This window comes from Sardina pilchardus, chromosome 18 (assembly GCF_963854185.1).
Source record: "Sardina pilchardus chromosome 18, fSarPil1.1, whole genome shotgun sequence".
NCBI classification, from domain to species: Eukaryota; Metazoa; Chordata; class Actinopteri; order Clupeiformes; family Clupeidae; genus Sardina; species Sardina pilchardus.
The window spans coordinates 7,764,935-7,791,329 of NC_085011.1; the positions used below are offsets into that span (position 1 = coordinate 7,764,935).

At 49.7% G+C, this 26,395-nt stretch overlaps 1 protein-coding gene across 1 annotated transcript in view; it reads right to left on the reverse strand.

Moving 5' to 3' along the window:
• Positions 1–454: 454 nt before the first annotated feature.
• ndst2a (N-deacetylase/N-sulfotransferase (heparan glucosaminyl) 2a) overlaps positions 455–26,395 on the reverse strand; it is a 115,476-nt gene continuing 89,535 nt past the window's right edge. Inside the window, exons 5-18 of the mRNA XM_062520194.1 lie at positions 24,229–25,209; positions 23,315–24,153; positions 15,156–15,243; positions 14,891–15,045; positions 11,439–11,624; positions 10,856–10,984; positions 10,149–10,331; positions 9,063–9,159; positions 8,135–8,258; positions 7,339–7,513; positions 6,760–6,930; positions 4,104–4,213; positions 3,654–3,756; positions 455–2,433 (exon numbers count right to left, since the gene is read on the reverse strand). Coding sequence (XP_062376178.1) covers positions 2,308–2,433; positions 3,654–3,756; positions 4,104–4,213; positions 6,760–6,930; positions 7,339–7,513; positions 8,135–8,258; positions 9,063–9,159; positions 10,149–10,331; positions 10,856–10,984; positions 11,439–11,624; positions 14,891–15,045; positions 15,156–15,243; positions 23,315–24,153; positions 24,229–24,394 — 2,652 coding nt within the window. The 5' untranslated portion in view covers positions 24,395–25,209 and the 3' untranslated portion in view covers positions 455–2,307. The remainder of the gene's footprint in view (positions 2,434–3,653; positions 3,757–4,103; positions 4,214–6,759; positions 6,931–7,338; positions 7,514–8,134; positions 8,259–9,062; positions 9,160–10,148; positions 10,332–10,855; positions 10,985–11,438; positions 11,625–14,890; positions 15,046–15,155; positions 15,244–23,314; positions 24,154–24,228; positions 25,210–26,395) is intronic.

Genomic DNA, 26,395 nt, shown 5'->3' on the forward strand with positions numbered 1-26,395 from the left:
GGAAAAGTCACAGTGAGGTCAGGCTCGTTTGGTGGAAAAACAGGGTGTTGTGCTTTTGAAACCGAACACATACATACACACACACACTTTTCGAGTTCAAAACCACATTAATGCATGTTTTAGCAACTCATACTTGGTAGAAATGGTAAGTAGGCTGCTTGAGCTGCAGACGTCCATTTGTGCTTTTGAAACCAAACACATACTGTACATACATACATACATACATACATAGACACACATACATACACACACACTTTTCAAGTTCAAAAGCACATTAATGTATGTTTTAGCATTTCATACCTCCACAGAAATGGTAAGTAGGTTGCTTGAGCTGCAGACGTCCATTTGCTTGTGGCACCAACTACAACAACAACCCCCAACACCCCACAGGCTAACACTGCTCTACAACAACTGCTGAGCGCCATTTTGGAAGAAGAGTCAATGAGAAGACGCATTTCCAACCTCTCTAAGTGTTTATTAGAGATAATACAGTGTTGGTCATTTTTAAAAGACTTTTTGTTTACAAAATAAACACGGCAAAAACAAGACAGCAATGTATCAGCTGCAGAGTAAACCACAGGTTGTGAATTACAGCCTCTCCCATCCTCTAACTTTCTCAACAATGACCGACACACACACACACACAAACCAAAGATACGCACACACACGCACTCACTGAACAAAGTCATACACATACACACACACACACAGTACACCTCTTCATGCCAGGCACACAGGCAACACAAGTTGCATATTTCATTGCAACATCTCACTTCCAAGGCTAAGAGCAGAGTGCAGAGGTAGAGATGCCTCAGCCAAGTCATTCTGCATGTTCATACACACACACACACACACACTCTCTCTCTCTCTCTCTCTCTCTCTCTCTCACACACACACACACACACCTATCCATCAACACAACCAACCACTCTCCTGATTCAGAGCGCCCACAGTCGGCCACCACACATGAATAAGACAACACACAGTAAGATAATGCCGTTTCGACGCCCCCTCTGTGTGCCTGGCATGAATCAGTATTAAGACTGATGGTGTTTTTAAAACTTTTATTTTGGGTGTGAAGGTGTGGAGCAGCTTTGGGTGGGTGTATGTGTGTGTGTGTGTGTCTGTGTGTGTGTGTGTGTGTGTGTGTGTGTGTGTGTGTGTGTGTGTGCGCATGTGCTAGTGTGTGTGTGTGTGTTTGTGTGTCAATGGGTTTGAACACTAAAGACACTGAAAATGCTAATCGAAAAACACCACTGGCTTTTTTTGACATGACTCTTCTCCTTCTCCCATATTCAGTTTCTAGAGGTTTCCACCCTGATACCTAAAGAAAAAGAGAGCGAGTGAGTGAGAAAGAGAGAGAAAGGGAGTTGCTGCTTCTTTTCCGTCACTGGTCAGCTGTCTAGTTTTAGTCCACATCTATTTTGCCATTCTATCGCTCCCACCCACCTCAATGTAGACCCAAAATATACAACGCTTTCTTAAAATGTACATTGTTTTACAATCATTCCTCAGAGAGAGAGAGAGAGAGAGAGGTGCGTTTGACATGTGAACACAAGGGGGAGGTGTGTGTGGACCTGTGTGTGATTGACAGAAACTCACACCACCCCACACACACACTCCTGACGTCTGTCCATTCATGCAGTCCAGCTCCTCTGCTGTGCATCACGTGGTGGTGATCTGGGTGTCCAGTCTCAGAAGGCCTGTGAATAATGAAGTGTGTTTTCCTTTCTTCTTTTTTTTTCTTTTAGGAAGGTCCGTGTACAGTATGCTTGTAAAGATGGGTAACCATATAATCTCGGCACATCCTGCTTGTCTGTGCAAACACCCCCCAACCCCCCCTCCCATCCCTTTTCCCCGGAATCCTTAACACACGTCCACCTGATCAAGAGTTCCTCCACTCCTGTGTATGAGTCCATGCTCTCAGCACTGGGCCAGAGAGAGGGGGGGGGGTCCAATTCTGTGCGAATGGATTGCGTGAGTGTGTGTGTGTGTACACATGGGCACCAAGGCTTATTTGGGCAGTCCATTTGATGTCGACACACACGTACTGTACACACACACACACACACACACGCGCACTCAAGTACGCTCAAGGAGTTCATCGGTGGAGGCCGGTCAAATGATGTCCAGGGTGAGGATTGAGGACACCACCGTCCCTCACCTCCACATACTCCTGTCTCTCCAACCCCAACCCTCCCCAGTAGGGGCAGGCTGCAGTGAGGGTCGTGGGGTTAGTGTGTTTGTGTGTGTGTGCATGTGTGTGTGTGTGTGTGTGTGTGGGGGGGGGGCCGTAAAGGGGTGGTCTCAGGTCCAGCTGGTGCTCTGCAGCTCCCCTCGTAGCCAGGTGGGCAGCGCCTGACCCAGCCGGTTCATCAGCCGCAGCAGCGCCAGGTTGTGCTCACGGTAGTACTCCGTCAGGAAGGCACGCGTCTACACACACACACACACACACACACACACACACAAAAATACAGAGATCAGTACATGCCGCTAAATACCAGCCGACTTTAACTTAAACATGCAGAGATCATAACATGTTGAAAAGTTATATGTTGTTAAAGTTACTTTCTCCAACAACATTCCCAGTCCAGCAATCCAAGCTAGACCATCCTTCGCAATATGTTTCTGTGTACACACACACACACACACACAAGAATCTCTCTCTCTATGCATGTGTATAAACACACACATGCACGGTAGCGTGTTTCTGTGGTGTGTATTGAGCATATGTTGCATCAGACGTTGTGTTTGCCCACTTTAGGATAGATTTGCTATCGACCGCAGGAATGAAGACAATCAAGGCTGGGGGAGCAGAGCAGACAGACAAAACTCGACTACGCGTCAGTGTGGAGCGCCGGGGTGTAATGAAGACATCCAGACAAGCGGCTCAAAACAGGCTGCAAGTGTCAGCGGAGATGAATGCCCTCCGGCGAGCCAACAGCACCAGAGGAAGCATTCAATTAAAGAGCAGCACTCAGGAGAAGCAAATTACCCTGCAACACACAGGAGATGATGAAATACGATAGGAGAGGGGGAGAGATGGACAGACAGAGAATGACAGAGAAAGATGGGCAGAGAGAGAGAGAGAGAGAGAGAGAGAGAGAGTGGAGGAGGAGAGGAGGGGGAAAAGCAAAGAGCCAGACAAACACTGATTGAGAGCAAAGGGCATGAGGGCAGGGAAAGTTGGAGTCAGAGTGAAGAAAGAGAAGAGAAAGATGAAGAGGCGGAGGAGGAGGAGGAGGAGGAGGAGGAGGAGGAGAATGAGGTCGGCCTCTGGGTGGCCCCATAGGCTGAGCACATCACTTCTGCCATGTGGCTCAGGACTGGGAACATGCTGCGCCGAATGTGTGAGAATGTACAGTACCTCGGTGTGTGTGAGTGTGTACCTCAGTGTGTGTGAGAGAGAGAGAGAGAGAGTGTGTGAGAGAGAGTGTGTGTGTGTGTGTGTGTGTGTGTGTGTGTGTGTGTGTGTGTGTGTGTGTGTGTGTGTGTGTGTGTGTGTGTGTGTGTGTGTGAGTGAGTGAAAATGTGTGAACAGTGTGGGGGCCCAGCAATGGCGCCTTGCTAGACCGTCCTTGCCAAAGGGATCTGAAACGAAACATTGTGTGTGGGTCAGCATGTGTGTGTGTGCGCGCACTTGGGTCACATACCTCAGGGGCCATTTCTGGATATTTCCTGCCTTTACTTTTTCCTAGACACTTTGGACGACCTCCTTCTATTCTCTGGCACCAGAAGCCTTTGTTCTCATCGAACCTAACACACACACACACACACACACACACAAAATCACACATAAAATCACACAGGATACATCAGTGAGCATAGGTGTGAGAGATCAAGGATGTGAGCTCTGCAATTTTGCACGCTTGAGTGAATGTGGTTATTTTATGTGAATGTGCTTTCTGCTGTGTTGGAGATGCAGGTTGATCAGTATGGTGTTTTGTGCATTCTCTGTGTAATGCATTTGTGTGCAGCGGACCGGCAAAATAAGCCTGCGTGCTAAAATACAGCACCTGAGTGAAATGTGTTGAGTGAGAGAGTGTGCGTGCGTGTGTGTGTGTGTGTGTGTGTGTGTGTGTGTGTGTGTGTGTGTTACTTACAGGAGGGCCTGTGTGTAGTTGAAGATGGGGGTGACTCCCAGGAACCTCTGGATGCCGTCCATCACCAGCGCAGGGTTGGAGCGCAGCAGGGAGCCGTCCACTATATGCAGCTGCACAGACCAGCCAGTGTACAGTCAGTTACTGTATGCTTCTCATGCAGTGGCCAATGCAATATCGATTGATAGATTCAGTGTGTGTGTGTGTGTGTGTGTGTGTGTGTGTGTGTGTGTGTATGTGTGTGTATGTGTGTATGTGTGTGTGTGTGTGTGTGTGTGTGTGTGTATGCGCGCGCATGTGTGTGTTACATGTGCTGTGCTCACTGACAACCTATGTGTGTGTATATTTCATGTAATAAATTAAATTACATACAGTACCCTCCAGAATTATTGGCACCCTTGGTAAAAGTTGACTAAAAATAGGTCTAAAAAATAATCTTTAGGTGATTTATTGTACTCCCACAATGAAAACAATGAGGAAAAATACACCCTGCAAGGGAAGCAAATTTATTCTGAGAAAAAGGAAAATCTCATAAAGAAATAAATGTTTTTAATAAAAACACGTCACTCACAATTATTGGCACCCCTACTTGTAATACATTCTTAAACCTCCCTTTGTCAATAAAACAGCATGTAATATTCTTCTCTGACACCCCATAAAGATTGAGAATACAAAGTAAGGGATTTAAGACCATTCATCTTTACAAAACCTCCCCAGATCGTCCAGATTGCTAGGTCCACACTTGTGCATTCTTCTCGTTGACTCATCTCACTGTTTTTCTATGGAGTTTAGATCAGGGGACTGCTATGGCAATGTCTGAAGCTTGATTTTGTGTTCAGTAAACCATATTTGTTTTGATCTGTGCATTTGTTTTGGTTCATTGACCTGATGAATGATCCAATCATGACCAACTTTTAGGGCCTTGGCAGAGATTGTTTGATTTCCTTTGAAAATGTTCAGGTTTTTCTTGGTGTTCATGATGCCATGCACCTTAATTAGGTTCCCAAGGCCTTTGGGAATTAAAACAGCCCCACAATAGGACAGCCCCTCCACCATAATTCTGATTAGGCATGGGGTTCTTTTTAGTATAGTCATTCTTCTATATACGCCAAAGACACCTTAAGTGTTTTTAGCAAAAGAGCATCATTTTATTTTCATCTGACAATAGACCACACTCCCAGACATGTCATGGTACCATTCAGTAACTCCTGCCATTTACATTGTTCATTAAATGACTCTACTGGCTTTAACCTGACATGCTGTCTAAATAATCTATTAGCAGTGAGGTCACTTTTGAAGATTTTTTGGGGGGACTTGGTGACCCCAAGAGGATAGCTTTGTCTGTAACTCTCAACAGTGGTTCTTATGGATTTTTTTGCCTATCATACCATCCTCCATACTGTGCGTGGGAGCAAAATAGCCATGGGTCTTTGTCCAAGCATGTTTGCCACATTTCCAGATGATTAGAACCTTTTAGTCATCATTTTAACTGGAAATATAGGCATTTTCAACAAAATACCTAGTTTCCATAGACATTCTCTTACTTACAAATGTCAACACAATTTCTTTTTATTTCAATTTAGTGTATTCTCTTGTCTCTCCAATGTTGAAAAATGACTAGAGGATTTAGCCTCTGAGTGACTTCATTTTCATACCATAGTGAAAAAGAACGTCATGAACTACTTCTGAAAGTTCACAGACACTCTGATTTACTTTAAAACATTGCATTTACATAGGAAAATGCTCCTGTTAAATGTTGTACATAATATGTTTCAGGGGTGCCAATAATTGTGAGCAAGCTGTTTTTGTTAAAAATATTTATTTCTTTATGAGATTTTCCTTTTTCTCAGAATAAATTTGCTTGCCTTGCAGGGTATATTTTTCCTCATTGTTTTCATTGTGGGAGTACAATAAATCACCTAAAGATTATTTTTTACACCTATTTTTAGTCAACTTTTACCAAGGGTGCCAATAATTCTGGAGGGTACTGTATATATCAAAAAATACATATATATATAAAAAATATATATTTCATGACCTCAGTGATTTTGGTGATGAGAAATGAGTAGTGCACTTGTAGTGGGTGTGTCTGTAGTTGTGCATGCGCAGGGAGCTCGAGGGATTGAAAGAACCAGGATTCAAGGTGAATGTATTGGCACATATGTTCCTACTTTGAAAGATGAATAGCTTCGTAACCACTGGCCTGTTTGTGTTTGTGTGTACGCACCTGGTGTGACGGATATTGTAATAGCCAGCGCTCTAGACGTGTGGTGTACTCTCCAGGCTCCTAGGTGTGTGTGTGTGTGTGTGTGTGTGTGTGTGTGTGTGTATGTACCTGGCGGGAGGAGCAGCCAGCGTTCAAGGTGTGTGGCGTACTCTCCAGGCTTCTAGGTGTTTGTGTGTACGTGTGTGTGTGTGTGTGTGTGTGTGTGTGTGTGTGTGTGTGTGTGTGTGTGTGTGTGTGTGTGTGTGTGTGTGTGTGTGTGTGTGTGTGTGTGTGTGTGTGTGTGTGTGTGTGTGTGTGTGTGTGTGTGTGTACCTGGCAGGAGGGGTAGTGCAGCAGCCAGCATTCGAGGAGTATGGAGTACTCACCAGACTTCTAGGTGTTTGTGTGTATGCGTGTATGTGTGTGCGTGTGTGTGTGTGTGTGTGTGTGTACCTGGCGGGAGGGGTAGTGCAGCAGCCAGCGTTCGAGGTGTGTGGCGTACTCTCCAGGCTTGAGGCATCGGCTCTGGAGGGTGAGCAGCTCGGGGGGCGACGAGGGAGGCGCCATCACCACCTGAGGGAACGTGTGGTTTAGGGCCGCCGGGTCCTGATGGGCCCTCTGATGCTGGAGGCACACACACACACACACACACACACACACGATTGAATTAGTTAAAAAAAAAAAAAAATCGTTTCACGGTCTTGAAACACCGCTCCGTGTCACAGAAAGTTAATTAGCCGCCAGCTCCTAGCGATGCTTGCTAAGCCATGCAGAAATGCTAACAGAAGGGAACATGCTTACACTGCACTGTAAATTGCTCGCGATAAAGAGACTGCGGGCTAAGCTGAAGTAAACCAGAAGCAAACAGCAATAAAAATGATGATAATAGACTCCTAAATAAATCGTACAGGAAAAAAAAAAAACTCTGACACCAAAGGCGGCTCATCTGCAGCAAGACTAATGTGTCTGATTAGACTGGTACACAAAGGCTGGGTGACCTCCAGGGGGCCCAGGGGAATGAATGGCACCTACCTGGTACCAGGAGTAGGCACGGTCGGCCGGGTTGATGAGGACGGCCAGGACTTTGACCCGGGGGAGCAGGGCGGCCGTGCGCTTGGGAGTCGCCTCGGTGTCGAAGTAGTTGGCACTTTTCTCAAACATGAAGTCCGTGCTGACGTTGGAGGGGAAAGGGAAGAAGTCCATGTACCTGAGGAGAGTGTCAGAGATGGATAGGTATGAGAGCGAGAGAGAGAGAGAGATAGTGTGAGTGTGTGTGTGTGTGTGCGCGCAAGTGCGAGTGTGTGAGTAAGCGAGTACAGACAAAAGATCTATATTACTATATGCACAAACCATGAAAGAGATTTGAACAAAGCGAGATAATGTTTAAAAACATTCGTCTGGGTGAGTGTCAATATACGCATCTTTGATTACCACTGTCTGAGGATGTATCCTTGTATGCATGATTAAAGTAATACGTATTGATTTGCATAATAAAATACATTTCTTGTGCTTAACAATGATACTATGATAACACTGCACTACCACATAGCACACACTGTATATTGACTACCATATAAACTACTTGAAATGTATTTGAAATGTATTGATTTGAAGGATAACCCTTTGAGATGCAGCATCTTGTTTTCAGTACAGAACAAACAAACAAACAAACAAGCAAACACACACACACACACACACACACACACACAAACAATAGGTCTCCTTCACCCCATCGACCTAACCCCATCCCCAAGTTCTCAATATTCAGAAGAATCTTCACTACTGCTGTGCATGCGTGAGGAGGAGAGGGGGAGAGAGTTGGCGTTACCAGTCGATGCCGTTGTGGTAGTTGTAGCCGTTGAAGAACTGGATCTCCTCGTAGGTGACGGGGCTGGGGAAGCTGCCGGTGATGGCAGGGTGGAGAGTCAGGAACGAGTGCAGCGCCGTGGTACCTGAGAACGCACAATGGAGGAGAGGAAGAGGGGGATGACAGGAGAGGGGAAGAGAGAGGAGAGGAGAGGAGCAGACAGAAGAGGAGAGAAGAGAGGATGCTCTATTATTCACTATTGCCAGCTATGCCTGCTTATTTTTGTTACTACTCCTCTACTGCGAACAATACCTGGACATAGTCTGGGAATAAACAACTGAAATAATGAAAAAAATTATGAGAAAGCAATAATAAAAATGCATGAGGTTAATCTCTAGAAACAGCAAGAGTCAGGTTTCCTAGATGATATTTTTGAACTGTCAAATTTGAGCCTCCTTTCTATGATTAGGCAGGAATTCACTGTATAACGCAGAGAAACTCTGTGTGACCTCCAAAAGCAAATCCTTCTAAATTTACGCAGCTGAGAGAAATTCAAATATTTCACTTCATGAATTATGTTGCAGCTCGATAGACAAACTAGCTGATGGTAGCTGCTGTGGTAGCTGTGGTATGCGAGTAGAGAGCTGGGAAGGTGTAACTGGACAGGCACTATTGAGAGTGTGCTGACAGAAGGCATGTTCCAGTGGGAACACCACAGTTGACCACCTGATCAGCACCACACACAGTGCACGGCACTCCTGCTCCTGCTCCTGCTCCTGATCACCTGGTGTACTGGGACCTGTGCTTTTCTAAAGATCTCCGGATTTCCTCACTGTATTTTAATTCAAGCTTCTTCAGCTTTAATCCCCAAGGGCGGCAGAAGCTAAACGACACCTTTAGACTAGTTTGAGTTGTTTGACTGCTGGGGGAAAAACGGATGATGTCCTACCGGTCTTCTGAGGCCCGACCACCAGGAACTTGGGCAGCCGGTCGCAGGTCTTCTCCTTGGACCAGATGTCCTTGTGTCTCTTGTCGTGACAGGGGTTCTGGAAGAGATGGATAATGCACGGGTAAGCCGCAGTCATGGGCACAGAGTTACGCAGAGGCAAGAAAGGTCAAGAGCGCACACTTCAACACATACATTTGAAAATCACCTCAAGAGATAAGCCTTTACAAATGGCAGTTGCAATCCTTTTGACCTACAATCTACCCATTGGGCGAAGAGAGAGAAACGCCTAATTATCAAATGCGAAAAAAGCCGAAAGTGGAGATTTAAATTTAATCTATTAGCGGATCTTTCTCTCGCCCCCTCTCTTTTTCGCTCTCGAGTCAAACAGCTGAGATTACCTTGAGATAAAAAGAGCTAGAGGCATTCAATTTAGTCTGATTGTTACTAGTCTGCTGCCCAAGGCACCCCACTTCACATTCATGAGCCTTTCCTACAGCGGTTTTTAATCTCCTCTTATCGTCGCCATCAGCCACACTACTCTGAAGAACCAGCCAAGCGGAGTCAACCTGAAAGAAAGCCCATACGAGTTCAGCAGTCCATAATTCTATTCCTATTCAGTCTCATGTCCTATATGGTATGATAGCACTGACTCAATGTACTCAAAGTTTGTGGCCAAGTTGATAATTATTTAAAATTTTAATCATTATTTAAAATCCAAAGAGAAGGTAAGTAGTAGATAGTTTCTACAGTTCTTGAGAACGAGCTGGTAATATCTCAAACTCAAACTGAAGCTGCATTCAGACAATAAGAGACTAGCAGCGATGTAGCGACAAGAAACCACGGAACGCTGATGAACTTCAGGGACTTGTAGTGAATAACAGGTGAAATAACAATGGAAGACAGACAACACACATCGCACAACCCCTGTGACCATGTTCAACCACGTCATTCAACAATGTCAAGTTCTGAGGCAAAGACAATGGCGAATCGTAGGCCATCTACTGTATGCCCAGCATAGGACAGCTACGGACAATTTCACGACTCATGTCACAGGTGGGGGGAAGGTTGCGGACACGGCCGACTCACCTGCCAGAGCGGATCCCTCTCCTCGGGGAACATGTCGAAGTACTTCTGGGCCAGCTCCACCGGGGGCAGCGTCTCCAGCCGCAGGTTGGTCCAGCACTGGACGAACTTCACCAGCGACTCAAAGGTGTAAAGGCCCAGCCGGTCGTTCCCGTAGTTAGACAGGTGGGTCATGAAGATGCTGATCTGTGTGTGTGTGTGTGTGTGTGTGTGTGTGTGTGTGTGTGTGTGTGTGTGTGTGTGTGTGTGTGTGAGTGTGAGTTGGGGGGAGGGGTGGGGAGAAACAGAGGACAGACAGTAAGTGTTCAACTTTTTCTACAAGAAGTAGAGCACTAGGATTTTACTTGAACTACGGCTGTGAAAAAAGCAAATCCCTAGTCCCATCTGCCCATACCCCAAGCACCTCAGGTAATGATAAATGTATAAATGTACTCCTCTCTGCCCTTCAAGGATCTTTGGAGAGGAAGCTAAAAAGGCTCTCTGCTAAAGGCCTACATGCAGTGAGTCTGATTCATCACCAGTGGCTGTTAAATCTCCTGACACAAGCCGATGGGAGGAATCTCACGACGTCCACTCCTTGAATGAGACAGAACCCTTGCCACAGGGTGGAACGAGTGCCACCAAGGACACAAAGAGAAAAAAAAGAGAGAGAGAGAGAGAGAGAGAGAGAGATGGACTGTGTGTGTGTGTGTGTGTGTGTGTGGACTCACGGGGTTGAGCAGGACCGTGAGGAAGAGCTCTCCGCCGCGGATGCTCTTGTCCAGCTCCTTGGAGCCTCCAGGGTACTCATTATAGAAGATGGTGTGAGTGAAGAGGCCACACGTCTGCCTGGGGAGGACCTGCACACAGAGAGAGAAAGAGAGAGGGGGAGAAAGAGAGAAGGGGGGAGGACGAGAGAGAGAGGGAGAGAAAGTCAGAAAATAAGGGACGGATCAAAAGTTACGATGGGTGAAAAGGGAAGTAAAGTGTTGTGCCTGTGTGCTGTTTAACTCGTTTTGATTTGCTGGTATTGGCCAGTATGATCTCCAATCATGTAAGGGCACATATACAGTATATACTGTACACTTTCACATTTGTATATGTATGAATAATTGTGTAAGTGTATTTATGCCTAAGTTTGTGTATGCTTGTATACCTGTATGCATGTATGTGTGTGTGCAAGTGCGTACACATGTGTGCATGTGCGTGTGTACACATGTGTGCGTGCGTATGTGTGTGTGTGCGCGCTTGCATGTGTATGTGTGTACCAGTGTGCACATATGTGTGTGTGTGTGTGTGAGTGTGTGTGTGTACCTGGATGCCGTTGTGGATGAAGCCGCGGCGGTGCCTGGCCGGGCGCAGGTGGGGGTACTCCTCGGTACTGGTCACCTTGATGCCCCACACGGCCTTCCAGGCCTCGTAGAGCTGGCTGTGCACCGGGTACACCCCGGAGTGGTGCGGCGCCACTGCATAGCCCATGTCTGTGGGGATGCCATGCTCCTGAGGAGAGGAAGAGGAAGAGAGGAGAGGAGAGGGGGATGGGGTAGGGAGAGAGGGAGAAGAGAGAGGGATGGGGTAGGGAGAGAGGAAGAGGAGAGAGGGATGGGGTAGGGAGAGAGGGATGGGTAGGGAGAGAGGAAGAGGAGAGAGGAGAAGAGGAGAGAGGGATGGGGTAGGGAGAGAGGAAGAGTAGAAAGGAGAAGAGGAGAGAGGGATGGGGTAGGGAGAGATGAAGAGGAGAGAGGAGAAGAGGAGAGAGGGGTGGTGTAGGGAGAGAGGAGGAGGAGGAGAGGAGAAGAGGAGAGAGGGATGGTGTAGGGAGAGAGGAAGAGGAGGAGAGGAGAAGAGGAGAGAGGGATGGGTAGGGAGAGAGGAAGAGTAGAGAGGAGAAGAGGAGAGAGGGATGGGGTAGAGAGAGGAAGAGTAGAAAGGAGAAGAGGAGAGAGGGATGGGGTAGGGAGAGAGGAAGAGTAGAAAGAAGAGGAGAGAGGGATGGGGTAGGGAGAGAGGAAGAGTAGAGAGGAGAAGAGGAGAGAGGGATGGGGTAGGGAGAGGGGAAGAGTAGAAAGGAGAAGAGGAGAGAGGGATGGGGTAGGGAGAGAGGAAGAGGAGGAGAGGAGAAGAGGAGAGAGGGATGGGTAGGGAGAGAGGAAGAGTAGAGAGGAGAAGAGGAGAGAGGGATGGGGTAGAGAGAGGAAGAGTAGAAAGGAGAAGAGGAGAGAGGGATGGGGTAGGGAGAGAGGAAGAGTAGAAAGAAGAGGAGAGAGGGATGGGGTAGGGAGAGAGGAAGAGTAGAGAGGAGAAGAGGAGAGAGGGATGGGGTAGGGAGAGGGGAAGAGTAGAAAGGAGAAGAGGAGAGAGGGATGGGGTAGAGAGAGGGGAAGAGTAGAAAGGAGAAGAGGAGAGAGGGATGGGGTAGAGAGAGAGGAAGAGTAGAAAGGAGAAGAGGAGAGAGGGATGGGGTAGGGAGAGAGGAAGAGTAGAGATGGTGAGAACCAGCAGCATAACAGCACATTAGCCAAAGGATTTATGGCACAGCGTGCTCAAACACACAAACACACACACACACTTTCTCCCTCTCAATCACTCTCTCTCACACACGCACGGTTGAAACAGCTAATAGCACAGTGATAAATGAGACAGACATGGGAGTGAGAAACACACAGACACACACACACACACACACACACACACACACACACACACATTCACAGCCCAGCACAGCACAGCTAGCTAACTCCCCTCTCGTGAAGAAATGATTCATCAGGTGCTGAAAAGACCTCATTCGTGTCACTGCTCTACACGTAGCCGACGTGACTCTGGCCAACCAACAGGGGGCAGCATGGGCCCGAGGTGTCTCGCAGGAGCACAATAGGCTGAGCGCTATGAAATCATTATTAGCCCCCAGGGAGCACTAACATTCCCTCCCATGAATAGCTTCTGCTGCTTTCCCAATTTGTGTGCTAGCGCACGCTGTTAGAGGAAGGATGAGAGAAAGTGTGTGTGTATGTGTGTGTGTGAGCACACATGTGTGTATGTGTGTGTGTAAGAATCTCATCAAATGCTGATGGTGAAGGCAAGATTTGAGTTTGGATGCAAATGAGCACTGCAAGGGACGTCAATCTGTAAAGGTGGTGTGTGTGTGTGTGTGTGTGTGTGTGTGTGTGTGTGTGTGGGCGGACGAGAGGGAGGGCAGTGCTAATGGTTTAAGGCAGTGGGAAATGAGTATGTGTGTGTCTATTAAGTATATGTGTCTATAACCATGCCTGTGTGTCTGTGTGTGAGCGCGTGTGTGTGTGTGTGTGAGTGTGTGTGAGTGTGAGTGTGTGTGTGTGATGGAAATGGTGGGATGATGCGTGTGTGTGTGTGTCTTTTAAATAGGTCTGTGTGTGTTTCTAAGCATGCCTGTATCTGTGTGTGTGATTGAATTGGGGGGGTGAGTAGTAGAGGGGTTCTGCCCGCTGCCCTTGCTCACTGCGGAGTCATTTGCAGGCTCATTAATCCATGATGGGGGAGTGAAGGAACTCTCCCCAGCACACCCCCACCCCCCTCCTGCCGCGGGTACTCATGTGTCACGGCCTTCCAGTAGGGTGTGAAGTGATGAGATATATGCGCGCACATGTGTGTGTGTGTGTGTGTGTGTTTATGCAGGGAAGTGCACATGTGTGTGTGTGTGGGAGTGAAGAGGAGTGTGCTACTTAGTATTCATGACCATTAAGACATACACACACACACACACACGCACACACAAACACTCCTTGCAGCAAAATCCAATGACTATCATTACATCAAGGTATGATGGGTTTTAACAAGCCAATTGCGGCCTCCTTATCCTCTGCCTATCCTCTACAAGGTGCATCACAAGTGGAAGGTCAAGGACATGGGGAAAGAAGACCAGAGAAAGGCTATGTACACACACAGAGAGAGAGAGAGAGAGTGAAAGAGAAGGAGAGAGAGAGAGAGCGCGGATGGGCCCTTTGTGATTATAGATTAGGAAGCGCAGTCGTTGCGGAGCGGCGCGCCATACGATCACGAGGAGAAAACAAACAGCTCCGGTGAGTGGCAGGAGCAGAGAGGGGAAGTCAATAACAGCAGCGGGGGAAATGAGATAACGCATCATCTCAATGGCCAGTGACCAGACCCCTCACAGCCCAATACCCCACCCCCTCCACCCTCCCACACACACACACACACACACACTCCAACCTCAGCCGCTCCCGGCTGCCAGATAACTGTTATCACCCGAGAGCTGCTGGCCTCAGACGACAGAGGCACCGACCTCTGGTCAGTGGCCTGCTGGGAAGGACAGAACTTCACTTAGCTCGAGACGACGACACAGACTTTGGAACCAGAAAGGATCAGGGCTTCTCAAGGTGCTATTCCAAATTTAGTCAGATTCTTTTTTTTTGGTGTTGCAATACAGTATGTGCAAATTCAAACTGTGAAGCCTTGTGACTATAAATGCTGTGATTAAGGTAGCGTACTTCACCTGCGAGCCAGCGACCTTTTATAGAGACTGTGAGACCCTGAGGGAGACCAGGCAAAAAAAGGTGTCACTTTCACTTAACTTGTCAAATGACAGCCACTGTTCTCAAAATGAGTGAAAATACTTCTTATACAACCTTCTCACCTCCCTGTTCACACTAATTATAGTTTAAAGCTATGACTAAGTCGCCCACGTACTAAGACCAGCAACGAATAAGGAGGTCCTGCTGGGGTAGGTTTTGGGGAAGGATGTGTGTGTGTGTGGGTGTTGGGGGTCTCACCTGAGCGAAGAGCATGTTGAGGCGCATCTGCTCGGCCAGCACGCTGACGTTGTGGAAGAGGTGCGGCTGCATGTGGCTCCACATGTGCGGGAACCACCAGAACTCCTTCCTGTGCGTCAGCAGCATGTCGTCGCCCTCGTCCTCCTCCTCCGTACCTGACGACCGACACGACACGCTGGCGTCAGTCTCGCCATGACAACCAACCCCCGCCGCCAACCAACACTTGACAACAGCGCTCTCAGGGGTAAAAAACAAAACGCCTTACCTGCATGGTAGAACTTTCCGGAGAAGCCGAGGTTGAACGTGAAGTTTGGGACCAAGGCTCGGAGTTTGTTTTGCGTGTTCAGCAGCGCCTGAAAGTGAAAGACAGAAAAATAGAAACACACACACCAACGTAAATTCATCGTTCAATCACACACTCTGATGTTGACTATACAACCACACCTCCTGCAGCCACATTCAACATCCCACACACTGCAGATACCCTCCCACACACACACACACACACACTACATTAAATCACCACTTTCGGTAGCACCACCACACGTACATGTACCACCCCTACCCATGGCAGGACGGGCACTAAAACGGGCACCTGAGCATTAGGTGTCCGTGGGCATCAAGGGCATGGCTTTCATTCCATAACCTGGGGCAGGCATGGGTCAATTCTGTTCAGCTCTGAAACCCTGGAGCTTTTACTTGAAGAAAGGAGGCATGTGCGTGCCTGTGTGTGTGTGTGTGTGTGTGCGTGCGTGTGTGTGTGCGTGCGTGTGTGTACTGGGATATCAAATGAGGGTTGATCCAGAGAGATGTGCGGCGGCTGCAGCTAAAAGGCCAGGTTTTGATAAGTGAATTAGGGGAAAGCGCAGCCACAAATCAGCTCGGAGCGGAGGGGAGATATCCGCCGCGCTGCCGCAAATCAAACACGGAGGACGAGAGATAGCTGCCGCGCCGACACAAATCTACACCGTGCCAGAATGAGAGATCTAACCCGAGAGAGGAAGTGTGCGTGTGTGTGTTCGTTCTCGCTCCCACACCCACACACACACACACAGACGAGCGAAGAAAGATGGCCAGACGGCGCCTTTCGATAAGAGATGCAATCGCAGAGATCTGACTGCTTCTGGTGTCCTTGAATGTCTATTTACCCAATGTTTATTTTCAGGTGAGAGGGGGGGAACACACACACACACACACACACACACACACACACACACACACTCTCTCTGTCTCTCTCTCTCACTCGCACTCACAGCAAAGCATTCAATGCATAGCAACGCGATACATTTCAATTTGGTGTAAAGCTGGCGTTGATTTGATTTCCGCAGAGGCTGGCAACAGTCTGTTAGGCACAGATGAGACATGCCTGATGGCCTACTGTAAACACGCGGCTGCTAAAGCCCTTTCCGCTCCTCTGCGGGCCTGATGGGCGAGACGACTCCCTCCCTACAGTACCTCCAGAGCTGCTTCTAATGAAGTCCCTGCTTTTACCTAGCGGGCTGCGCACTCTCTCTCTCTAACACACACACACACACACACACACACACACACACATATACACACATACACACCAGACGGTGTGGTTTCTCTAGATTAAACAGCTGCTTAAAAAGCACAACACACCATACAACAACACGAAGGGGCTGAGAGGACTTCAATAACCACAGACCTAAAAGGAGGAGAGGGTGGAGGATGGGCAGAGAAAGGGAGGAGAGAGAGAGAGAGAGAGAGAGAGAGAGAGAGAGGGAGAGAGGGAGAGAGAGAGGTGATGAGAGATGAGAGAACAAGACAGCCAGAGAGAAGGGGGGGGGGGGGGCAGAGATGGATAGAGAGAGTGGCAGTGAGTGAGAAAGTGAGTGAGAGAATAGGTGAGGGAAAGGGAGAGAAGGATAGATAGAGAGGGAGGAAGAGAGAGAGAGAGAGAGAGAGAGAGAGTGAGAGAGAAGCAGGAAATGAGAAGAGAGATGAAGAGATAGTGATGGCCACTTGGGAGTATAGGCTGAGTGAACAAACCGCTGTTGCTAATAGCTACTACCTCAGGGGAAGGGTGGACGGGAAAGGGGGGGAGCGGGACAGGGGTCAGACACTGACCGGTGTTACCATGGCAACATCCTCTGCCAGGCCAGTGTGGTCTAACCTGTGTCTGAAAGAGCCGAAAGACAACACACACACACAAACACACACACACACACACATTGACATGTCCTTGATGTCCACTTCACTCCAGCTAAAGTTTGCTGTGGTCGAGCTCTTTCAGAGGTTGTTTGGCGGTGCCAGCGCGCCCGCGGGGCATCTAATCCGCGCTGAGCTGCGGGCCGACAGCTCGCCCGCCACGAGAGAGAGCCGCGGCAAATCTCCTGTCCGTCTGAAGACAGCCGCCGCCAGCCAGACACACACACACACACACACACACACACACACACACACACACACACACAACAAGGAGGAGGGACGAGAGGAGACGAGAGGAGAGATGAGAGGACGCGGCCAAGGAGAGAAAAACTGCCAGGACCAATTCAGGTCTTCTTTGGTTGTGTTGGAGTCTTGCAGAACTGACAGCGCCGGGGGGGTGTGAACACTCCCGTAAAGCTTTCATTGTCCTCGCGCTGATCCTCAATAACACCTATAGCAGCTGCCTCTAATGCAAATGCATTAAAACAACAACTGTTCAAGCAGATGCACTGCCAAGGAGTTTAAAGACATGTGACAGTGGCACTTCCTTTCCCACCAGATGCCCGAGTCAAGTGAGGCATCCATTCTGGCATGGATGGACAAACCTTCATTGGACTTAATTGACCGATCGCTCAACACGAGTCACGCTGCCGGACTGCCAATGAGGCTCTGCGTGTCGCCTTTTTTGCGGCGCAGCGCAGAACTCGCTCTGTTCACCGTTGGCGCTGCCAGCGGAGTCAGACGGTCCGTATTACAGCCTGGCACGGCTGCACCACTCCACTCCACTCCTCAACATCTGCCCACGGGTGAGTCAGCCAGCACCTGTCACGCACACACACACACGCACGCACGCACGCTCGTAACGCAGTGGACACGCGTGCCGTGCACGTCTCGTGCCGTAGAGGGCGAGCTGAGGCGTACCCTGGGCCAGCAGGGCACCTTCCTTGCCAGCAGGGCACTCTGCCAGCTATAAGAGGAGAACATGACTCACATCTCACAGCTTCATACTGATGCAGGTGCATGCATGTGTGTGTGTGTGTGCGTGTGTGCATGCATGTGTGTATGTGTGTGTGTGCATGTATGTGTGTGTTTAACATGTGTGTGTGCTTAGTTATTCAGGTTCCTGAACATGGCATGTGTGTGTGTGTATATGTGTGTGTGTGTGTGTGTGTGTGTGTGTGTGTGGGACATTATATCTGAGAAGTTACCATCTTTATTCTCGCCACATGTGTCAATACATGTAAATTGTGTTGTTAAACAACAAATGTTTTCCAGGTGTTCCAGAGAAATGTCTGTGTTCTCTGAGTTAAGTGCCACCAGGCCTGATATTGTAGTCATTGATGAGTACAATAGGGATGTGTTCATCCTGGAAGTAGGCTGCTGTTTTGATTCTTGTCTAGAGGAGGCTTACTTAACAAAGCTAGTAAAATATCACCCTCTTGTACAGACAATAACTAGCCTTGGCTACAAGTGTCAATATCTGGTGCTCATCTTTGGCAGCCTGGGCCACGTGCATAGGCTTGTCATTAGGGGTCTCAGGATAGTTGGCTTTACAAAAGCAAGGGCAAAGCAAATTGCCAAATACTGCTCAATATCCTCCATTATTGGGAGTCGCCATATATGGAGAAGAAGGTGTTGTGTGTATCCATAAAATCTGCTGTTTGAATTGTCATCATGCTCACATTGGTGGATCATGCCTTAGCAATGTTCTGCATCTGTAACATTTATGTCCTTTTGTACATTTATTATGAATTGCGGACATAAATAAAGTAGTTAAACTGTGTGTGTGTGTGTGTGTGTGTGTGTGTGTGTATGTGTGTGTCAGTATGGTTCTGTACATATGTGAATGTGTCTGAGCATGCATATGTACATGTGTCTGATCATGCAGCACCTGATAACGAGTATGAACTAGGATGTGTCAGGGCATGTATGTGCAAGCACGTGTATTCCTTATGTATACACATACTGGATATGAACGTGCTTTAAAGTGTATGTACACATGTACCCTCATATATATATAGTATGTGTATGTGTGAGTGAGAATAAGTGTGTGGTTCAATATACTAGAAAAAAAGTAGGCATTCAGCTTGCATGCAGTGAGAGGAGGGGAGAGGAAGATAGGAGGGAGTGGGGAGGAGAGGAGAGAGAGAGGAGAGGAGGGGGGTGAGAGGAGAGGAGAGGAGAGGGGGAGGGAGTGGGGAGAGGAGAGGAGAGAGAGGAGAGGAGAGGAGGGGAGGGGAGGGGTGAGAGGAGAGAGGAGAGAGAGGAGAGGAGAGGGGGGGTTGAGAGGAGAGGAGAGGAGGGGAGGGGTGAGAGGAGAAGAGAGGAGGGGAGGGGTGAGAGGAGAGGAGTAAAGACTAGAGGAGAGGAGTGAAGGAGAAGAGGAGAGATGAGTGTTGGGTGAGACACCTCCAGCCCTGCTGCTGATTAAGGGGCCTGCCTGCTCTGCCTGCTCTGCTGCTGGCCAGGTGGCTTCACAAAACACTCCAGCGCTGAACAAAAGACCGGGACTGGTGACAGGTGCTCGCTCGGAAAAGCACACAGACTGCATATGTGCGGGTGTGCGCGTGTGCGTGTGCGTGTGTGTGTGTGTGTGTGTGTGTGTGTGTGTGTGTGTGTGTGTGTGTGTGTGTGTGTGTGTGTGTGTGTGTGTGTGTGGGCGAGAAAGAGAGTGTTAGAAGGAGAGAGAAATAGCAGAATGAGTAGGAGAAAAAGGGCAAAAAGGAGAGCCAGCAGGAGAAAGGGAGTGCAAAGGTAGAGAAAAAAGCGAGAGAGAGCGAGAGAGAGAGAGAGCACGCGTTGAGAGAATATCACTTCATACAACATACACCCTCAAGACCACATTTGCTCCCTAAGCCCTCGTTATTAGAAGACCAGAGTGCCTGATCATGAATGTCGGCCATTAAGCGCTCTGTGAAGAATGAATGTAGGATTTCAGAGGAATGAAACTACTCAAACTGGCCATATCACTCAGCCTTGACATGGCGAAAAAAAAATCTGCTCGCCATGTTAAGATTCTTAAGTGCGAATGGATTTAAAATACATCACAGGCTTTACATTCTATATCTGATCTTATCCACAAAGCCCTGTAAGAGTGAATAATTCAAATGTTGCACGAGCACTTTTTTTCAGGAGGGAAACAATGCGAGGCCCAAACAGTACTTCCAGTGTTGGAGCTGTGCGCCAGTCTTCAGGAGCTGTGGGCCTTTGTTGCGCCGCGCTCTCCTTGGTTCAGTCAACACGGGGAGATCAAGGCCAGCCGGAGCAGCACAGGCTCCAGTCCGCGGGCTGTCTGCCGGAACAGCCAGTGTGTGTGGGTGTGTGTGTGTATGTGTGTATGTGTGTGTGTCCATCTGCCCCCTGATGTCTGGTGATGGGGAGGGACAGCGTGGTCCAACAGGTCCCTGACATTATTGCGGCTCCAGACCTCGAGAGGCAGGCCCGTGTGCCCACTCCGTGCCACCTTTAACCCGTCGCCTCTCTCTCTCTCTCTCTCTCTCTCTCTCTCTCTCTCTCTCTCTCTCTCTCTCTCTCTCTCTCTCTCTCTCTCTCTCTTCTCCCTCTCTTCTTCCCACTGTCTCCGGCGCCCACCCGGCCCTCTCTGGGAGCAGCTGCCATCTTTGTCATATTCTAATTGATGATGGGCTAATTAACTGCCTGACTGACTCTGTTGAGCCCTCTCCTCACTCAAGGGTACGCACACAAAAACACTAAGTGACACACTGTTGCTCCCTATGTCACACACGAACACACACACACACACACACGCACAAACACAGACATAAACACACACACAAACACAGACATAAAACACACACACAAACACAGACATAAAACACACACACACACACACATAAACACAGACATAAAACACACACACACACACACACACACACAGGGGACATCGAATTCACCTCGATGTTCCACACCCCTGGTAGAGTCTGCTGCGGTGCATCCCTGGTTGTGCTAGTCGGCGTCCCGATGCCTAATTAATTAGCCCATTATTTCTCATTAAGCTCCTTAATTTGGTTTGATACGTGCCGTAGAGGAGCAGCACCTCAGGGCTACGCTGCTTTTCTTATATATTTATCTCCAGCGCAAAAACACCTCCCTCCGACACCCACCAGGCACACGACCGCCTCTCCACACAGCCCTGACAGAGCCCCAGGGCAATCGTTTTTTTTCTCTCTCTCTCTCTCTCCCTTCCTCCTTCTCTCACGCTCTCTCTCTCTCTCTCTCTCCCTTCCTCCTTCTCTCACGTTCTCTCTCTCTCTCTTTTTTGCAGAGCCGTAGTCTTGGGAATGTTCTCGGCCTCGCTCAACGGCGTTAATGCGGGGAGCGTGTTCACGCGGCGGGCTCCTCGTAACGAAGTCTTTAGTGCGGCGGGGCGCTGGGCTAATTGAGCACGCTGGCGCACAAGCAGGCGGCAGAACGCCGCACTCGTTCACTCGCCCGCCCGTTCCCTCGCTCGGCTCTTTGAGGTTAAGACAAGAGAGACAGACCCTCTGGGCGCCGGAGACCTATAAATAGCGGGTTAATAAGCGCGCTGATGGCGGGGGGGATAATTATCTCACCAACGGGCGCTACAGCTGGGCCGGCCAGGACGCCGGACCTCCCTGCTGCTGCTACTACTGCTGCTGCTGCTGCTGCTATGACCCCAGTACTTTATCCTGCTCTCAGACCCACTCCGAGAGGTATGCAAACAGCATTTTAAACATCAAATACCTTCTTTTAAATTGCAAAAGTGTTCTTACCATAACCAACATAAAAAACTATATCGAGCATGTTCATGTCTTCATTCTGGAGTGTGACATGGGCAATTGAGTTGCAGCCCCTAGTGTAGGTTAACAGCTACTAGACCAGAAATGACGACTATACAATAAGACCTCTCCACCCCTTCACTCTCCCCAGCCATATTTCACAGCAAGCGACAGGTTCTTAGAAAACATCTCTCCAATTTATGCTTAAAAGTGAAGGGGAAAAATGCTTAAATCTATATTTTCTCCATTTCTTCATAAGTGACTTAATCTAGATAGCCTTGATTTCTTCAAACCATTCCGCCCTTGAACAGAGACTTCATCAGTGCCACAAACCTAAGGGAGACTGCAGCCTTTTTATCCAATCAGATCTCGTTTTCCCAATAACCTCAAACGAAGCATAACGGAGTGCTGAAGTGTTCCCTCCGTGCCCTCGGCATCTCCGGGAAATCCTTTGGCAATTTACCTCCGGAAAAACACACTACGATGTCAGATTGATGTGCACACCAGTAGTTTCACGTCTTTATTTGTGTAAAGTGGGCTCAATATTTCACAACCCTCACTGCTAAAGGCTCTCCAACTGGCCTTCATCGGGCATATCTGAACGCTCATCAGTCTGGTGGCTAAACAACCTTGGAGAAGGAGATGCCAAGAACAGGCCCAAAGTTTTATTTTTAGTTGCCTGCTTATCGTGGAGTTATAAGGTTTGGTGTATAAATGAGAACACTGCACATACTGTACTCACTCTGATCACTACAGGGCAACCCAGAGGGATTTGTTGACTATTGACTATACCTATATTGTCAATTCTGAAGCAAATGTATGTTGGAGCCCAATGCAAGTTGGGTCGGTGGAACCAACAAACAGAAAGTCTCCAGCCTCGTGATCATGCTCATGAAAAGGCAGACTGACCGATTGAGGAGTGTTGTAAAATAAATATACTGCCCATGCTAAAGCTGTAGGGGAAGCTCTGCAGAGAAACCTGCAAGCATAAAACGAGAAAACATCAAAGAAATCGCCAAACCTGCATGGTTCCCCTTTAAGGAGTTCTATATGTTGTAAAATTCCATATAAAATAGCAATGCCTGTAGCATGGCTCCCAAATGAGCACAGATCTACAGAAGAGAACCAGTGAGTGAGAGCAGACCCAACGCTGTACTGCACATCATAGAAGAGTAAGCAGACACAGCACACCCATAAGCACCCCAATCCCTAAACACCAGCATGCACACAAACAGCATGTATTTACCTTAGCCCATAACCACACCAACCTGACTACACAAACACCTATCCTAAATGTCTGATAAAATGAAGCAATAAGCCCCGAGAGGCCGTTCCATGTCGTGAATATATTATATAGCACAGCTGAGGAGCGTTGTTAGGCACGGAGTGAGCGAAGCGAAGCTTCGAAATATAGCTATGATAACATTTCAATACATCCATCAATCTCTTAAATTCACACACGCATAACCAACTCTCCGACACGCCTGCTCACCTTCACGTCCGACACCTTCATGCGGGTGCCCTCTTTGCCCACGAAGATGTCGTCCACGTCCACCAGCAGGTGGCGCTCCAGCGGGAGGCACAGCCGGCGGCCCGTCAGGTAGGCGATGGAGTCCACGAAGACGAGCTTGTGCAGCCAGTAGGACAGGTTGTTGCCGAAGAGCACGCGCTGGATGCCGTCGTGCAGCCCCAGGTCCTGGACCACGGTGGCGTGCAGCGGCCGGTGGGGGCCCAGGTGCGCCAGCGCCTCCGACGACTTGGTGCTGGCCAGGAGCACGGGCTCGTACGTGCTGTGGTTGGACTGGAAGACGGTCCAGTCGTCGCCGGGCAGCGGGCCCGGCTCCACCTGGTTGGGCCGCGTGACGTAGAGGAGCGGCGCGGCGGGGTTGATGCGGTAGTCGCGCAGGCCCAGGTTGGAGTGCAGGTAGAGCGGGAAGCCCTTGAGCTGGGCGCTGAGCAGCGAGTTCTCGTTGGCCTTGAAGAAGCCCACGATGCCCACGCCGTACTCGGCGCAGTACTTGTCCAGCAGGTCGCGGTTCCAGGCGTCCAGGTTGACGTACTTGAGCAGGTTCTCGTAGATGACCAGCGCGTAGCGGCCCTGGTCGCGCTCCATCAGCGTGGGCATGTCGCCCTTGCTGGGCGCCACCTCCGTGCGGTAGCGGAAGCGGCTGGACTCCAGGATGGCCACGATCTCCTGGCCCAGCTGCGAGTAGATGCTCTCCACGAACACCAGCACCACCGGGTCGGTGCGCGCCGGGTCCGCCATCTTGCCGCCCGCCGCGCCCCTCCGCCCGGCCTGCGGGGGGAGGAAGAGGGGCGCGCGCTGACCCCCTCCCTCGCCGCCCCCCGCCACGCCGAACGCCGCGCCGCCGGCCCCCGCCCCGATGCCGCCCACCCCACCGCCGCCTCCGCAGTCGCTGAAGGGCAGCGGCGGCGCCTCCTTGATCTTGGGGCTGTTGCTGACGTAGTAGGCCAGGAAGGCCATGGAGAGCAGGCAGAAGACGATGAGCGCCAGGATGAGGCGGTGGAGCTCCAGCTGCCGGAGGCCCCGCACCAGCTTCCAGGGGCCCATGGCTGCACACGCCGGGGGACGGAACAGCAGCAGCAGCAGGACGAGGAGGAGGAGGAGGAAAATGGGGGGATGAAAGAGGAGGAGGAGGAGGAGGAGGAGGAGGTGGGGGAGGAAAAGGAAAAGGGTTGAGCAGCAGACACTGGCACCAGCTTCTGGGCACGAGGAGCCATTTACGCTAGGTCACCATGGCCCCCATAGCCCATGACTCGCCCCCGTGGAAGTGATGGCGGCGTCTCCCCCTCACACGTTTTAGCTCTCTCACTCTTTCTCTCTCTCTCTTTTTCTCTCTCTCTTTCTGGGGGTTGTTCACTCGCTCCTCTTCTCCTTCACATGGAACATGTAGTGTTGGTGCTCCGATGTCACAGATGCCCTCTCCTGCTCCGCTCCTCTCCTCGCTCTCGTCTGTCCTTCCCGCTCTCTCTCTCGGCGGCGGTCTTGTCCGTCCGTCCGTCCGTCGCACGTCTCGAACCGTCTGTTCTGCTAACGCAGGATAAGATTTCGTGCTCGCTCGCGCTTCCGCACACTCCACCCACCCCCTCCTCTCCACTCCACCTCCTCCTCCTCCTCCTCCTCCACCCAGACACGCAGCGCAGCGACTCCAGTCCTCTCTAGTTCCTTCTCGGTCTCCCTCGCTCTTTCCCTCCCGTCTCTCTTCCTCTCTCCGGCGGAGTTGCAGCCTTCGCCTGTCACCTCCTCCGGGCTCAGCAGCGTCCCTGCTTAATGTGCTCCCCGCTGGGACACATCCGTGAACACAGCCCCCCACGGAGCCCCAGCCTGGCCATCCTTAGGGCGTGGGAGGAGAGACGGGTAGACACCTACAGCAGAGAGAGAGAGAGAGAGGGGGAGAGAGAGAGAGAGAGAGAGAGGGGAGAGAGAGAGTGACAGGTGGTTAGGACATTTCAGGATCAACATGTCATCACACTGTATAAATTTAAAATAAAAAATAAAAATAAAAAAGAGCTCCCAAGAAGGAGCTTGAGAAAAAAATTGAGAAAAAGACAAACTGAAGCAAAAAAAAATGTAGGCTGTGGAAGTGGATGACTCACTCCGACGAGTCAAATAGGAGCTGGAAGAAGGCCCAGATGCAAACTGGAAAACATTACTGAGAAATTTGTACGGCAACCTACAGAGGAGAATTACTTGGGAAAAACAAATAGTGTGCTGTCTGCTCCTTGTAACGCAAAGTCTAACGGATGGACCTCTTACTGCTTTGATAGGGGACAGTCACACACACACACACACACACACACACACACACACACACACACACACACACACACACACACACACACACACACACACACACACACACACACACACACACACACACACACACACACACACACACACACACACACACACACACACGTCCTTAATATTTAATGCCGCTTGAATGACCGAACGTTTAACCTGACTCGATGGGTATTCGGCTGCCCATCTCATATCTCTCGGCGTGACAGGCAAAAGTGCTGGGTAATGGCTACGCGTGGCACAGGGGACTGAGGCAAACGCTCATCTGTTTCTTCTAGATGATTCCAAGCACGCTCATGATTTTTCCATTAATGCCCCCCTTCCTCTCCCTCCCCTGCCCCTAACCCCCCACACTCTTGTGGCTTGTGGTTGGCCTTTAGCGTCAGCGTCTGTGCCTGTGTGTGTGTGTGTGTGTGTGTGTATGCGTGTCAGTGTGTATGAGTGTGCGCGAGTGTGCACTCAAGTGCGCTTTTTCTCATGGCTCCCAAAATAGTCGGACCAATAACAACATCCATGTGCTGTTCTTCCACCAAGATAGCGTTACAGGTGCGAACCGTGGGGGTGAACTGGGTACGCGGGCAGGTTGACACCGTGTCAGTCATCCTGACCTACGCGTGCTGCGGAAATTTTTGTTTACGTTTGCAAGCTTCCAACCCAACATCCCCCCCCCCCCCCCCCCCCCACAACCCCCCCCCCCCCTCCTCAAACGCTCAAACACGTATATGGGCCAGAGCAGAGTGGGGGCTGGGG